Genomic DNA, 15,320 nt, shown 5'->3' with positions numbered 1-15,320 from the left:
GCAAGCAACCTGTTTGTTAACTTTATTTATAAGAGGCTGTTTAACTAATAATTGTAAAGTTATTTTCTTATGTGGTTAATTCTGTGTTTAAATTAAAGTTTGTTTTAACATACAAACATAGCAAACAAAGTTTGTTTCAACAAAAAAGATTAATATAAAACATAGAAGATAAAGGAAACTCCTGTGGCTGTTCCCTGCAAAACTGATATACCGTTTTGGTTACTGAGAATGGCCTCTCGGGATAGCAACAGCAAATTCATAGGAGCATGGTTGGCTATGCTGCACAGGGGAGGAGCAAAAGGAGTAGAAATGCAATAGTCATAGGGGATTCAATTGTATGGGGAATAGATAGACGTTTCTGAAGCTGCAAAAGAGACTCCAGGATGGCACGTTGCCTCCCTGATGCTAGGGTCAAGGATGTCTCCGAGCGGTTGCAAGTCTTTCTGAAGGTAGGTGGTGTTTTTGTAAATCCACCACTCTGTCTTAGAATTCCCCCTATACCAAAAAGGGCCGATATTCCAAATGGTGAACAGGGATTCTCACTCCCTGACTCCGATGCAGGCTTCTGTGGGTACTATTCAGGTCAAACTATATTTCCAAATTATTCCCCGGTATAACCCGTACCTTCACCGAAGAATTTTACTTACTTACCCCTTAGTAGCATCGATGTCCTGGGTCCTGCATTGCTAAGGAAGTGAAGTAAGCTAATAGCCACTTTTTCAGGTTAAGTTATTTTATTATTATTATACTTTTTTTTATAAGTTGCAAACACTTTCTTTACAGAAAGGAAAAACGATTAGTGATTCTGGATGCTGCTGGTGTGTTGTAGGGACCTTCAGACTCTCTCTCTCTTCTAGTTCTCCCCTTCTCTCCTGTTGCTGTTTCTCTGTTCTCTGTGTTCTGTCCTCCCCATTGCTGCTGGTTGCTGCTGCTGGTACACTTCCTTAGATTGGGCCAATTTTATTTCAACCTTGCCCTTCATAGCCTGAGCTTTCTTGGGATCAATAACTCTCCCATCAAGTTTGTGCTCCCCATTCAATACCCTGTCTACTCTTTCAGGATCCTTGAAGAGGATAAACCCAAATCCTCGCGAACGCCCAGTCACAGGATCCATTTTAATTAAGCAGTCTACACATCTCTCCACATCCAGAAAAGCAGTCCCTTAAATCTTTCTTACTTGTTTCCCAGCTGAATCCACCAACAAACATCTTCCTTCTCATCCTCCTCATTCTTGCTGCCGTTTCTTTGAGCCTTCCACCTCCTTGAGGGGAGCGGAGCTCCCCCGGGCCGTCAGCTGTTTTTGCATCGCGTTCTGCTGCTCTCTTCTCTGCCTCGCGCGTGGGGAGAGGGGGAGGAGCGAGGCAGAGAAGAGAGCAGCAGAACGCGAGGCAAAAACAGCTGACGGCCCGGGGGAGCGGGAGCGGGAGAAATCGGGACCTCCGATAGGGAAAGGACTACGGGGTTAAAGGGGCAGTCCATTACAATATTTCAACAGCACAAAGAAATCTATGCAAACTCTCTTTTTTTCTTTTTCCCTTTCTCCTGCTGCAGGTTGTAATAACAATTCTGACAGACTGAAATTGACTGCATTTTTGACAGAAGAGCTGACCACAGTTTCTGCTCTTTTCAGCTGCCACCAACCTCTTGTGGGATCATTCCCTGCACTCTCCCAGACCAGATATTGGCAGACCTCTATGCTTCAAATGACACATTCTGTATTTTCCAGAACAGTGGAGAACAGTCAGTTGTCATAGTGGTGCACATTGGTACAAAGGGCAGGTAAAAAAGGGGGTTAGATCCTTAAAGCAGACTGTAGGGAGCTAGGAAACAAGTTGAAAAGTATGACCTCAAAGGTAGTTATCGCAGGATTACTACCACTGCCATGTGCTAGTCAGAGCAGAAACGACAGGATGTATCTGATGAATACGTGGCTGAAGAGATGGTGTGAAGGGTAGGATTTCTTATTCTTGAGATATCGGGACCAGTTCTGGGGGAGGGGGGGACCAGTGCAAACTGGAGCGCATCTTGTAGATGATACACACTGCTGTCACTGTTCATCGGTAGCAGAGGGTTTGAATTTTTTTGGAAGGGGGAGCAATGAAGGGTGCTTTGTCTTGGATGGTATTGAGCTTCTTGTGTTGTTGGAGCTGCACTCATCCAGGCATGTGGAGAGTATTCTATTACACTCCTGACTTGTGCCTTGTAGATGGTGGGCCAGCTTTGGGGAGGTCAGGAGGTGAGTTACTCACCATAGGATTCCTAACCTTTGACCTGCCCTGGTCACCGCAGCATTAATATAGCAAGTCCAGTTCAGTTTCTGATCAATGGTAACCCCCAGAATGTTGATTCAGAGCAGTGGGAATCAAGAACAAGAGAAAAAGAAAGCAAGGAGAATAAGAAAAGCAATAGGCATAGAAATCGTGGGCCAGAATCAGATAAGGACACAGTAAAAAGTAATAGGGACGAAACAAGGAACATTAAAAGGAATAGACTTAAGGCTTTGTTCCTGAATGCTCAGAACATTAAAATTAAAATGGATGAATTAGTTACGTGATAGATGTAAAGGGGTATGATAAAGTTGGAATTGCGGAGACAGGGCTCCAAGGTGACCACGGATGGAATCTACATGTTGAGGGCTATTCAGTTTGAGGAAGGACGGGCAGAAAGGAAAAGGTGGCGGAGTTGCTAAGTTGATTAAAGATATTGATACAATATTGAGGAAAGATGCATTTGTTAAAGGAACATCTGTGATTATGGGTGACTTTAATCTGCATTTAGATTGTGTGAGTATAATTTGTCACAGTACAATAGAGGAGGAATTTCTGGAGTGTATACGAGATGGACTTCTGGACCAATACGTAGAGGAATCAACAAGGGAACAGGCCATTTTGGATTGGGTATTGTGAAATGAGAAAGGATTCATTGGCAGTCTAGTTGTGAGGGAACCCTTGGGGATGAGTGACCATAATGTAGAATTATTCATCAAGGTAGATGTGATCAGGATCCTGAATCCCAACAACAATAACTATTATGGTATGAGGCATGAGTTGGATCGGATGGACTGGGGAACATTATTGAAAGGAAGAACTATAGACAGGCAATGGCAGGCATTCAAGGAACGAATAGATGAACTCCAAAAGTTGTTTTTTCCTATTTGGTGCAAGAGTAGAAAGGGAACTGTGGCCAACCCATGGCTTACAAGGGAAATTAAATATAGTATTCGATTCAAAGGAGAGGCATACAAATTAGCAAGAGAAAGCAATAGACCCGAGGATTGGGAACAGTTTTAAAAAGCGGACCAAGGGATTGATTAAGAAGGGGGAAATACAATATGAAAGTAAACTAGCGGGGAACATAACTGACTGTAAAAGTTTCTATAGGTATGTTAGGAGAAAAAGATTGATAAAAACGAATGCAAGCCCCTCTCAGTCAGAAATGGGGGAATTCAGAACTGGGAACAAAGAAATAGCTGAGGAGCTAAATTCATACTTTGCTTCTGTCTTCACAAGGAAGACGTGAATAATGTACTGGAAGTTCTGAGAAACACAAGTTGGAGTGGGGTACTGCAAGGATCTGTGCTAGGATCCCAACTGTTTACATTATATATTTAATGATTTGGATGAGGGAACTTTATTATCTCCAAACTTGCAGCTGATACAAATTGGGTGGGAGGGTGAGCTGTGAGGAGGATGCAGAGATGCTCCAGTGGGATTTCGTCAGGCTGAGTGAATAGGCATATGCATGGCAGATGCAGTATAACGTAGATAAATGTGAGATTATCTGCTTCGGTAGCAAAAATAAGAAGGCAGATTATTATTCGAATGGGTGTAAATTGAGAAGTGGATACTCAGCGAGACCTTGGTGTCCTCTCGCATCAGTCGCTGAAAGAAAGCGTGCAGGTGCAGTAGGCAGCAAAGAAGGCAAATGGTATGTTGGCCTTCTTAGCAAGAGGATTTGAGTAGAGGAATAAGGATGTTTTACTGCAATTGTACAGGGTGTTGGTGAGGCCACACCTGAAGTATTGTGTGCAGTTTTGGTGTCCTTATCTGAGGAAGGATGTTCTTGCTATGGAGGGAGTGCAGTGAAGGTTACTAGGCTGATTCCTGGGATGGAAGGACTGTCATGTGAGAGAGACTTAAATTGGGTAGGATTATATTCATTGGAGTTTAGAATAGTGAGGGGTGATCTCATAGAAACGTATAACGTTCGAACAGGATTACATGGTGGATTCAGAAAGGATGATCCCGATGGTGGAGGAGAACTAAGGGTCATTGTTTGAGGATAAACGTTTTAGGACTAAGGTGAGGAAAAATTTCTTCACACAATGAATTCACTACCACAGAAAGTAGTTGAAGCCAAAACGTTGTGTGATTTCAAGAAGGAATTAGATACAGCTCTTGGGGCTAAAGGGATCAAAGTATTGAATTTGATGATCAACCATGATCATAATGAGTGGCAGAGCAGGCTTGAAGGGCCGAATGGCATGCTCCTATTTCTGTGCATGTTTCTATGTATTTTTTTAATTCACTCTTGGGATGTGGAAGTCGCTGGCTGGGCCAGCATTTGTTGCCCATCCCTTTGAACTGAGTGGCTTTCCAAACCATTCAGAGGGAGCAGCTAAGAGTCAACCGCATCGCTGTGTGGGTCTGGAATCGCATGTAGGCAGATTTCCTTCCCTGAAGGAGTTTAGTGAACCAGATAGGTTTTTACGACAATTAGCAATGGTTTCATGGTCATCAAAAGCCTTTTAATTCCAGATTTTTATTGAATTCACATCTCACCATCTGCCATGGTGGGATTCGAACCCATTACCCTGGATCTCTGGATTGCTAGTCTAGTACCAATACTGTTGCACCATTGCATGTATGCCTATTGGTCAGAGTCATCACTCCTGGGGTGAAGTATCCTTTCCTCTTAGTTTTACAAATTAAAAAAGTTGTTTGGGTTCTTGTCCGGTATCCTAACAAATGTTGTGGTCTGATCTGGTATCCAATTATGTCATAGTAAATTTGAGTTTTTATTTTTCACATCTCCACTGAAATTCATTCCATGTGTAGATCACTTTGTGAATTCTAAATATACATGTTTTACCTGTCCCTTTGACCTGTTTTCACCAGTTAATTTGAAGTTATTTTTTATCGCCTCCTTTGCTTTTCCGTGCAGTTTGTTCATAATTCAACAAGACCATCTCCAGGCTCAACTGTCCATATTTCTTCAGTGTTTATAGTTCAGGTCTGTTGCAGCAAAGATCAGCCTTTTGGGTAATCTTTGCGCTATCCTGAAATGCTTCTTTGTATTTAACAACCAGAATGAGACACTGCACTCAAGGTATGGTCTGACCCAATCGCAATTCTGTTCAAACAGGACTGCTTCAACTTATATTACATTTTTGATAATGTAGTTCATTCTTCTGGCTTTGAAGTGTTATCCAAAACTGAGCCACCCATATCCTAATGGCCCAAAGGCCTCTTCACCTGTCGCTGCTTTCTCATTGGCTTCTGTTCCACCAAAACCTGGAATTTAAATTCTCATCTTTGCAATTATGTCCTTCCATGGCCTCGTCCCACCTAATTTCTGTAACCTCTTCCAGACCCATAACCTTCAAGATGTTTGCCCCTAACATTGTATAATTTCAAGAAAGAATTAGACATAGCTCTTGGGGCTAAAGGGATCAAGGGTTATTTGCCGGGGGGGGGGGGGGGGGGGGGGGGGGGGGGGGGGCAAGATCAGGATATTGAACTTGATGACCAGCCATGATGAAAGGCCAAATGCCCTCCACCTGCTTCTATTTTCTGTTTATGTTAGTAACGTCCTTCGTCCAGGTACCCTTGACTTTCAAGTGTCTGGGCCCCAAGCTCTTGGATGCCTTCCTAAACCTCCCCACCATGTCCTCTTTTAAGTTTGTCCTTAAAACTAATTTCTTTGGACAAGCTTTCCGTCACCTGTCCTCCTTTGCCCCAGGGTCAATCTTTGTCTGATTTTCATAGAATTCCTACAGTGCAGAAGGAGTCCATTCGGCCCATTAAGTCTGCAAGACCTTTTACCGAAGCCCGCAATCCCCACCCTATCCCCATCTAACCTTTTGGACACTTAGGGGCAATTTAGCATGGTCAATCCATCTAACCTGCACAATTTTGGATTATGGGAGTAAACCAGAGCACCCGGAGGAAACCCACGCAGACACGGGGAGAAAGTACAAACTCCACACAGAAACCCCCACAACCTGAGTCAGATGAAAAGTGAAGAAAAACAAGAGCTGTCAGAACTAACCCTTCGGATCCACAAACCACCTCCTGAGTTATCACTGAACGAGAACTGGCCAACCAACTGGACACCTTCTAACTCCCAAGGTGAAAAGAATAAGTATAATTACTGGACACATCCCCAATCTTTGCCCCTCCAAATGTGGACCTACCTTCTCAGACTCCTCCAGTGCTCTATTTTATAGTCACTAAAACTGAGTATTCAGTGAAGAAAGATAGTTGTTGATATACAATGATCCCAGCTAGCTGTGTAACCATAAGTAAACAGTAGATATTATAAATCATTGTAGTTTCCTTGAGGTGGAAAATGGTATTTGCATGATGCATATAATATTCCAAGCATGTAACATGACGGTTAGATTTTTTGTTAAATTTTGAAGGTCAGTTTATCAGATTATAATGTAGTGGTGATAACCATAGCCTCGTGTCATTGCTTTTCAAACAATGCTGGAGCTCGTAAAATGATACATACTCTCCCAGCCCATGCTTGCAAAAACCAAAACAAAACGTCTGCTGTTCGTTGTAATTCCATGATTGGGCAGCACTTGATGAACAATCCCCTGGGTGCTAATAGCTCCACCAACAACCAATTTAAGATACTCAGTCGAGCTTGATAGTGGCTCATTTATGTTTGCTAAAAGCGACAAAGGTTCATAGACAGGGACCCGTCCTCTGCAACACGAAAAAGGAGTACGTTCAAGTCTTGCGTCTTTTTTTTTTAATTACCCAGAGTTTGGGAAGCCTACAGTTCCCCTTGACTTTCCTCGTGGCAAAACCTCGACCAATCGGAGTCGATATGCCAACCAATTAGCATCCTTTCCTCCTGTAATGTAAATTGTTGTGATTGTTTGATTACTTGTGTCTATCCTGATGAGGGCAAGACGAAACGCAACATGATTCTCTTTTCAGCAATATTCAAGTTCTGTACTACTGAGCAACTGTTTAAAATATACAATGTTTTTTAAAAACATTGCCTGATTCGCCTGAACTGAAAATGTGAATATGTATCTCTGGCTGATACGCATCCACTGCAAAGTGACTTATTCAAACATTAGCACTAAAAGACAGTATTGCAAACCACTGTTAAAAGGCAGGTTTTTGTTTTCTGTGGTTTGAGTTGCAATTTGAATCTTCATTTTTCCTGTGTACGTTAATGTTGCCTGCAATAGTGATGGCAATAGCCAAAACTATCTCTGTGCAGCAACTGAATAATTCAAATTTTTGTTCACTTGAACAGATGCGAGTATAAATAATTCAAAGTGTCTCTACCATACATAACCAAACGTTAATTCGCAGGTGTGCATTGCCACTTTTCAGAATTCAGACTCTACAATTTAAAAGTAGCCTTGAAGCAGATCTCTGTTGCATTGTTTTCCAGAATTATTCAGTGTCTGTGTTCTTGGTGAAGCAACTGACATCGGCTGTATTACTGCAGAGGCTGCGGAATAAAGGCATCAGGAATTCTGACCATTCCAGAGCACTTAGTAAGTTGAAAGCTAATACAGTATTTAGGCTGGCTTAGTGTCAGTGCATTTGATTGAGAGAGCCGATTTTGCTTATTCAGCACTGAAGCAAGGACTTCTTTGTCACACCAGCAACGGTATTGAAATTAATTCCAGCTGATCAGTTAAACTGGGGTAAATGTTTTTCTATGTAAAACATAATGTACATTTTTATTTCAGTTTCACATTTTAAATTGTAAATTGATCTTGATAAACTTGTATCTCTAATCAACTCCAGGATCCTCGACCACTGGAAATGATTTAATTCTATCTACCCTTCATAATTTTATATATCTCTATCCAACTGCCATGTAAACTCATCTGTGCTGATGAAAGCATGCCCAATTTTTCAAGTTGGGAAGGTTGGATATGCTTGGCTAATTTTCTTTATGACCGAGGAGGCTGAGGAGAGACCACCATCCGGTCCGCCATCAACAAGTCAGGAGTTTAATGGAATACTTTCCACTTGCCTTGATGACTGCAGCTCCAACAACACTCAAGAAGTTCGCTAGATTGCCCCCCCCCCCCCCCTTCCACAAACATTCAAACCCTCCACCGACGAACAGTGGCAGCCGTGTCCACCCAATCTTCCACCCTATCCCCCGTAGACTAATAACTTCTAACATTTTTGGACACTAAGGGCAATTTAGCTTGGCCAATCTATGACTTTACCCCTATTTATTCTTACTAATTTCAAATAGTCCCCCCCCCCCCCCCCCCCCCCCCCCCCCCCCCGGTAATAAATTTGCACTGTACCCTCTGATTCCGTAATATTTTTCCTATTACTTGAAGTCTACAGCTGCATTCAATATTCTAATTGTGATCTTGGTAATGTTTTGTATAGATTTGCAATTACGTCTTGACCTTTATATTCTATACTTATCCCCAATCTTGTCTTTCATTAGGTTTTTTAATGGCTTGATCCACTTGAACTGCTGCTATTAATATCTTATCCACCTGAATTGAACCACCAAATTTCTCTGATGTTCCATATCACTCAACTATAATAATACTAATTGCTTATTGTCACAAGTAGGCTTCAATGAAATTACTGTGAAAAGCCCCTCGTCACCACATTCCGGCGCCTGTTCGGAGAGGCTAATACGGGAATTGAACCCACGCTGCTGGCCTTGGTCTGCATTATAAGCCAGCTATTTAGCCCAGTGTGCTAAACCAGCCTTAAATGTGAAACAATTTACCACCTGACGCTTATTATTGAATTCCACGTTACATTTTGTCTATTTCTCCATCTTATCAACGTGTCCTTTGGTCATCGGGATTACCATGCCTTCTATTTTAGTATTTGCTGCAAATTGAGATATCGTTCCCTCCTGCTTTATGTACAAATTATTCATGTAATGGTTAACAGAAGCAGTCTCAATGTAGTTATGATGTGGAGATGCCGGCGTTGGACTGGGGTGAGCACAGTAAGAAGTCTTACAACACCAGGTTAAAGTCCAACAGGTTTGTTTCAAACACGAGCTTTCGGAGCACGGCTCCTTCTTCAGGTGAATGTAGTTAAGCAGCCCTACCACTTCTAACTACTCTGAGAAATGCTGCAACTCCTACTCTTTCTTTCTTTCTAACCAACATTTGATCCAATTTGCTACCCTTCCTTCAATTCCATAGCCCTTTTAGTCTTAAGTAGTTTACTGACTGTCAAATGTTCACTAAAAGTCCCCTGCATTTCTCCCGTTCACTATTTCTGCCATTGCCGCAAAGAATCTGAATTTTCAGCAGCATTTCTTTTGCCAGGCGCAGAAGCAAATCACTGTTGCTGGAAACCTGGAAATGCTGATAGGTCACAGACCTGAAACGGTAATGCTGTTTCTCTCTCCAGAGGTGCTGCCAGACCTGCTGAGTATTTCTAACATTTTCTGTTTTTATTTCCTTCAGCAAAACCTGAATCATAATCTGATTTCTAAACAATGTTTTGGTGCTACAGAATTTACTTTTTCCTACACCAATTTACAGCAAGGGTATCCAAATTCTTCAGTGTATTACTTGCAGGTTAATCTGAGTTTCAGAGATTCAAGTGACAATTAGAGCCCAGACTGCAAATTTAATTGGCCGTAGACTTTTTGGAGACTTGGTATGTTGTAGGTGACTTAATCCAACCCCTTAGAAAGTATTTTTTGCGGCTAACCTGGCTTTTCTCTCGGACAGCTCTAGCTGAATAGACTCAGTGGTTTTCCTCTATTGATTATGTTTCTGTCTGGTGAGAGAAGTATCGTAAATATCATAGAGTCAAATTCAGCTGTGACTTTAGAACATAAGAACTAGGAGCAGGAGTAGGCCATCTGGCCCCTTGAGCCTGCTCCACCATTCAATTAGATCATGGCTGATCTTTTGTGGACTCAGCTCTACTTTCTGACCCGAACACCATAACCCTTAATCCCTTTATTCTTCAAAAAACTATCTGTCTTTACCTTAAAAACATTTAATGAAGGAGCCTCAACTGCTTCACTGGGCAAGGAATTCCATAGATTCACAACCCTTTGGGTGAAGAAGTTCCTCCTAAACTCAGCGCTAAATCTACTTCCCCTTATTTTGAGGCCATGCCCCCTAGTTCTGCTTTCACCTGCCAGTGGAAACAACCTGCCCGCATCTATCCTATCTATTCCCTTCATAATTGTATCTGTTTCTATAAGATCCCCCCTCATCCTTCTAAATTCCAACGAGTACAGTCCCAGTCTACTCAACCTCTCCTCTTAATCCAACCCCTTCAGCTCTGGGATTAACCTAGTGAATCTCCTCTGCACACCCTCCAGTGCCAGTACGTCCTTTCTCAAGTAAGGAGACCAAAACTGAACACAATACTCCAGATGTGGCCTCTGACTTTGGCAGAGAAATGCAGTTGGCACCCAGAGTGGCTCCAGTTAACTCGTGCTACTTCCAGAATTGAAGAAGCATTGACTCCACCAAAATGTTTGTGCAAAATGTTTCTACCATTTGTGTTGGAAAAAGACTATTCCGTTGGGTTATTGGTTTCGCAAAGTCTCATTTTGCACACACAAGTTAAACTGAAGTGTGACTGTTAATGACCTACTTCCCTTCCCCAATATGCAAACCTTTACACCTTGTTTTTTTTAATAAATTGAGAGAACCCAATCATTTTTTTTACAATTAAGGGGCAATTTATCGTGGCCAATCCACTTACCCTGCACATCTTTGGGTTGTGGTGGTAAACCCCAACCTATACACCTTACTAAATAACGTTTTAATTTACACTGAGAATGAAGAATTCCAATGCCCCCGAAAATCTCATTTCCTGCGACACTTCTGCAGTGTTGCTTAATTCCATGTGAGAAACCTTAAATGGAGTTGCCAATCTGTATTTGCATCAAAGTCAGTTTCTGTTCCCACTTGAAAAACACTGGCTTCCTCATTCCTTTTTGAGGTTTATTTTTAGCATTATATTAGAAGAGAAATCAGCTTGAGAAATGTGGGCCCAGAAAATGGCAAAATCAGCAAAATTACTGAACAGAACTTTTTTTACTTGGAACATTGGACTTAATGAAACCAAATGAAATCCCATAGTATGTACATGGTGTAAATGGGTGGCACAGTGGTCAGCATTGCTCCGCCAGGAACCCGGTTCAATTCCGGCCTTGGGTCACTGTCTGTGTGGAGTTTGTACGTTCTGCCTGTGTCGGCGTGGGTTTCTTCCGGGTGCTCCAGTTGCCTCCCACAGTCCAAAGATATGCGGTCATGATAAATTGTCCCTTGTGTCCAGGAATGTGGAGGTCCGGTGGGGTTGCGAGCACAGGGCAGGGTGACCGGGGATGTATGCTCTTTCAAACGGTCAGTGTAGACTTGAAATGAAATGAAAATCGCTTATTGTCACAAGTAGGAATGAAGTTACTGTGAAAAGCCCCTAGTCGCCACATTCCGACGCCTGTCTGGGAGGCTGGTACGGGAAAGGCCTCCTTCTGCACTGTAGGTATTCTATGCCATGCAACTTGCATGGAGCTCACCATCAGACTTTTAATTGAACCTTCTTAAAATGTGTATACACTGGTACCTATTGTGGCTTTATATGGCAGCAGTAATCCGCTTGCCACTATGGTGGCTGGGTTATTAATTGTTGGAGATTCTTCACAGCGAAGCAGTTTTGATCCTTTAGTGTAAGTTGCACTTGTGTCACCCACTGATTCGTGACTCTCTTCTACAGGGGTTCAACAGTGTGATAACTGTGCTCGTGCTCTCTTGCCCTTCCCTCAGTTTTAACTAATAATGAAAGACTAATATTCATAAAATTTTGAGGCAAAAACAGCATGATCAAGATATATTTTTTTTAAATGATCAAATTGTGCAGCCTCCATTTTTTTTTCCAGATAAAAATTAAGTCCAGAGATGCGTATGTGTCGTATCTGTAGCATCAGCTTGTTGTGTGTGTCCTGTCTGTATCTCAAGTTCAATATCACAACTCTGGACTGATCTTTGGTAAGAGAACAATAAGAAAGTTCAGATTTTATTCCCCTCAACATCTGGAGCTTTTGTTTGCAAAGACGATCAGCTTAAAAAAAAAATTGAAAGTTGCGCTGGTAATCTCAAAATTGTTACAGTATAGAAGATGACCATTCAGCCCACCGTGTCTGCACCAGATCTCCAACTGAGCAATTCACTTAGTGCCATTTTCCTACCTTGCAAATTCTTCCTTTTCATTTTTTTAACTCATTTTATTCAAACTTGTATCAAAGCAGGTTACAACAAATAAGCACCTCGGGAAACATTCTCTCAACAATCAACTATACAGTTTGTACAGATTTAACTCCCTTTTTCACTCCCCTGCGACGAACGGCTCCTCAAACACGGTCACAAACATCTCCCACCTTTTCTTCAACTCCCCTACTGAGCCCCTTAACTCATACTTTATCTTCTCTAACCCCAGGAAGTCGTACAGGTCACCCAACTGTGCTGCTACCCCCCGGTGGCGATGCCGACCGCCACTCCAGCAAAATTCGTCGCCGGGCAATCAGAGAGGCGAAGGCCATGGCATCGGCATTCCTCCTGTCTATGAGGTCCGGCTTCTCTGAAACCCCAAATATCACCACCAAAGGGTCCACTCCCTCCTCCACTATCCTGGCTGACCACGAATACTCCCGCCCAGAATCTTCCCAATTTTTCACAACCCCAGAACATGTGCGCATGATTTGCAGGCCCCTGCCTACACCTCCCAGACTCATCTGCTACCCCCTGAAAGAACCCACTCATTCTTGCCCGAGTCATATGCACCCTGTGCACCACCTTAAACTGTACCAGGCCCATCCTTGCACAAGATGGGGTCCCGTTTACCCTTTGCAGTGTCTCACTCCATACTCCCCAATTGATCTCCATTCCCAACTCCGCTTCCCATTTCTCCTTGATCTTCACCACCCGCTCGCCTCCCTGCTCCCCCAGCCATTTATATATATATCCCCAATTCTTCCCTCCCCTTCCACATCCAGAAGCAACAGTCGCTCCAGCAGGATATATCCCTGCAATCTAGGGAGCCCCTTCCAGACCTTTTGTGCAAAGTCCCTAACCTGTAGATATCTGAACTCACTCCCCCTTGGCAGCTCTACCCTCTCCCTTAGCTCCTCCAGACTGGCAAACCCTTCCTCCAAATACAAATCCCTCACCTTGACCAGCCCAACTTCCCCCACCCCCAGCCCCTGAACACACGATCCATCCCCCCAGCTCAAGTGGACTGCACCACTGGGCTCCCTGAATACCTACTCGGAGCCATTGGCAATGCTGCCGTTGCCATAGCGCTCAAACTAGATCCCTTACAAGATTCCTCCTCCATCCTAACCCACTCTACTCCTCCTTCCCACCACAGCCGCACCTTGTCCACGTTCGTCGCCCAATAATAATGAAGCAAGTTTGGCAATGCCAACCGCCCATCTGTCGCAGGGTCCTCCCCGCCCTCGGCACCTTCCCCGCCCGTACAAAGTCAGAGACTTTCCAGTTTCCAAAAAAAGGCCTTTGGTATAAAGATCGGGAGAGCCTGAAAGATAAACAAGAACCTCGGCAGAATATTCATTTTCACCACTTGGACCCTCCCCGCTAATGTTAAGTGCAGTGTATCCCACCTCTTAAGATCCTTCCTGGCCTCCTCCACCAGCTTTGTTAAGTTCCACTTATGGAGCCCCGTCCATTCCCTCGCTACCTGAATCCCCAAGTACCTAAACCTATCCCTCGCTACCGTAAATGGCATCCCCCCCTAAATTAGCCCGCTGTGCCGGCTTATTCACTGGGAATACCTCGCTTTTCCCTACATTCAGCTTGTATCCCGAGAACCCTTCAAACCGCCCCAACAGGCCCCATAATCCTTCCCATACTCTCCAATGTATCCGAAACATATAGCAAGAGGTCATCGGTGTAGAGCGACACCCGATGCTCCCTCTGTCCCCTCATTATCCCCTGCCACTCTGCCGACCCCCTGAGAGCCATCACCAATGGCTCTATGGCCAGCGCAAACAGCAGCAGCGACAGAGGGCACCCCTGCCTCGTACCCCTGTGTTAGTCAAAGCTTCATGAGCTCATATCATTCGTCCTCGCCCTCGCTCTTGGCACCACATATAGCAACCGCACCCATGCCACAAATCTCGACCCAAACCTTCCCAAAATTTTGAACAAGTACCGCCACTCCACCTAATCAAATGCTTTCTCCGCGTCCATGGACACCACCACCTCTGGTACCAGAGCTCTCAACAGAATCATCACATTCAACAGCCGTCTTATATTACTCGCGAGCTGCCTGCCCTTCATGAAGCCTGTTTGATCTTCTGCAACCACCCCCAGGGATACAATCCTCCATCCTCCACGCCAACAACTTAGCCAATACTCCAACATCCGTGTTCAATAGTGATTCACATTCCACCGGATCCTTCCCTTTTTTAGGCATTAGTGTGATTACTGCCTGCTTCATCGTTTCCGGCAACGCCCCCTTCTCCAGTGCTTCATTAAATGCCCCCAACAAATGTGCCAGGTCCTCCACAAATTCCTTATAAAATTCCGCCGGGTACTCATTCGGCCCAGGGGCCTTCCCCGACTTCATACCCCTGATACTATCCAGCACTTCCCTCGGCCCCAGGTGCTCCTCCAATCTCTTTGCTTCCTCCACCTGGGGAAATTCCAGCTCGTCCAGAAACCGCAACATGTCCCTCTCCTCTCCTCCTGGGTCTGCCACATAAAGTCCCTGGTAATACTCTCTCAATGCCTCATTTATCTACCCTGGCTCTGACATAACATCCCCAGCCCCAGTCCGGATCTTCAATATTTCCCTGGACGCAGCCTGCCTCTGCAGCTGGTGTGTCAGCATGCGGATCGCCTTCTCCCCATATTTGTATTACACGCCTCTTGCCCAACGCAGTTGTCCTACCGCCCTCCCTGTTGTCAGCCTGTCAAATTGCCCCAGCAACTTTTTCCTTCTCGCAAATCCCTCCACAATGGGCACCCTCAAATATTCCCTGTCCACCTCCACTATCTCGCTCACTAGATGGTCATGTTCCGCCCTCCTTTCCTTATTCGCATGAACCGTAAATGAGAATTTCTACCACGACCACTG

General features: G+C 44.0%; 1 protein-coding gene across 8 annotated transcripts in view; it reads left to right on the top strand.

Annotated features, from left to right (window-relative positions):
- Positions 1-15,320, top strand: part of pias2 (protein inhibitor of activated STAT, 2) — an 84,032-nt gene that overhangs the window by 37,852 nt on the left and 30,860 nt on the right. For all 8 annotated transcript variants that reach the window (XM_038790470.1, XM_038790462.1, XM_038790469.1 and 5 more), the window contains one exon: positions 7,642-7,747. In XM_038790470.1, coding sequence (XP_038646398.1) covers positions 7,642-7,747 — 106 coding nt within the window. The remainder of the gene's footprint in view (positions 1-7,641; positions 7,748-15,320) is intronic.

Source organism: Scyliorhinus canicula, chromosome 3, assembly GCF_902713615.1.
Source record: "Scyliorhinus canicula chromosome 3, sScyCan1.1, whole genome shotgun sequence".
Taxonomy (NCBI): Eukaryota; Metazoa; Chordata; class Chondrichthyes; order Carcharhiniformes; family Scyliorhinidae; genus Scyliorhinus; species Scyliorhinus canicula.
This window is presented reverse-complemented; position numbering and strand designations above follow the sequence as displayed.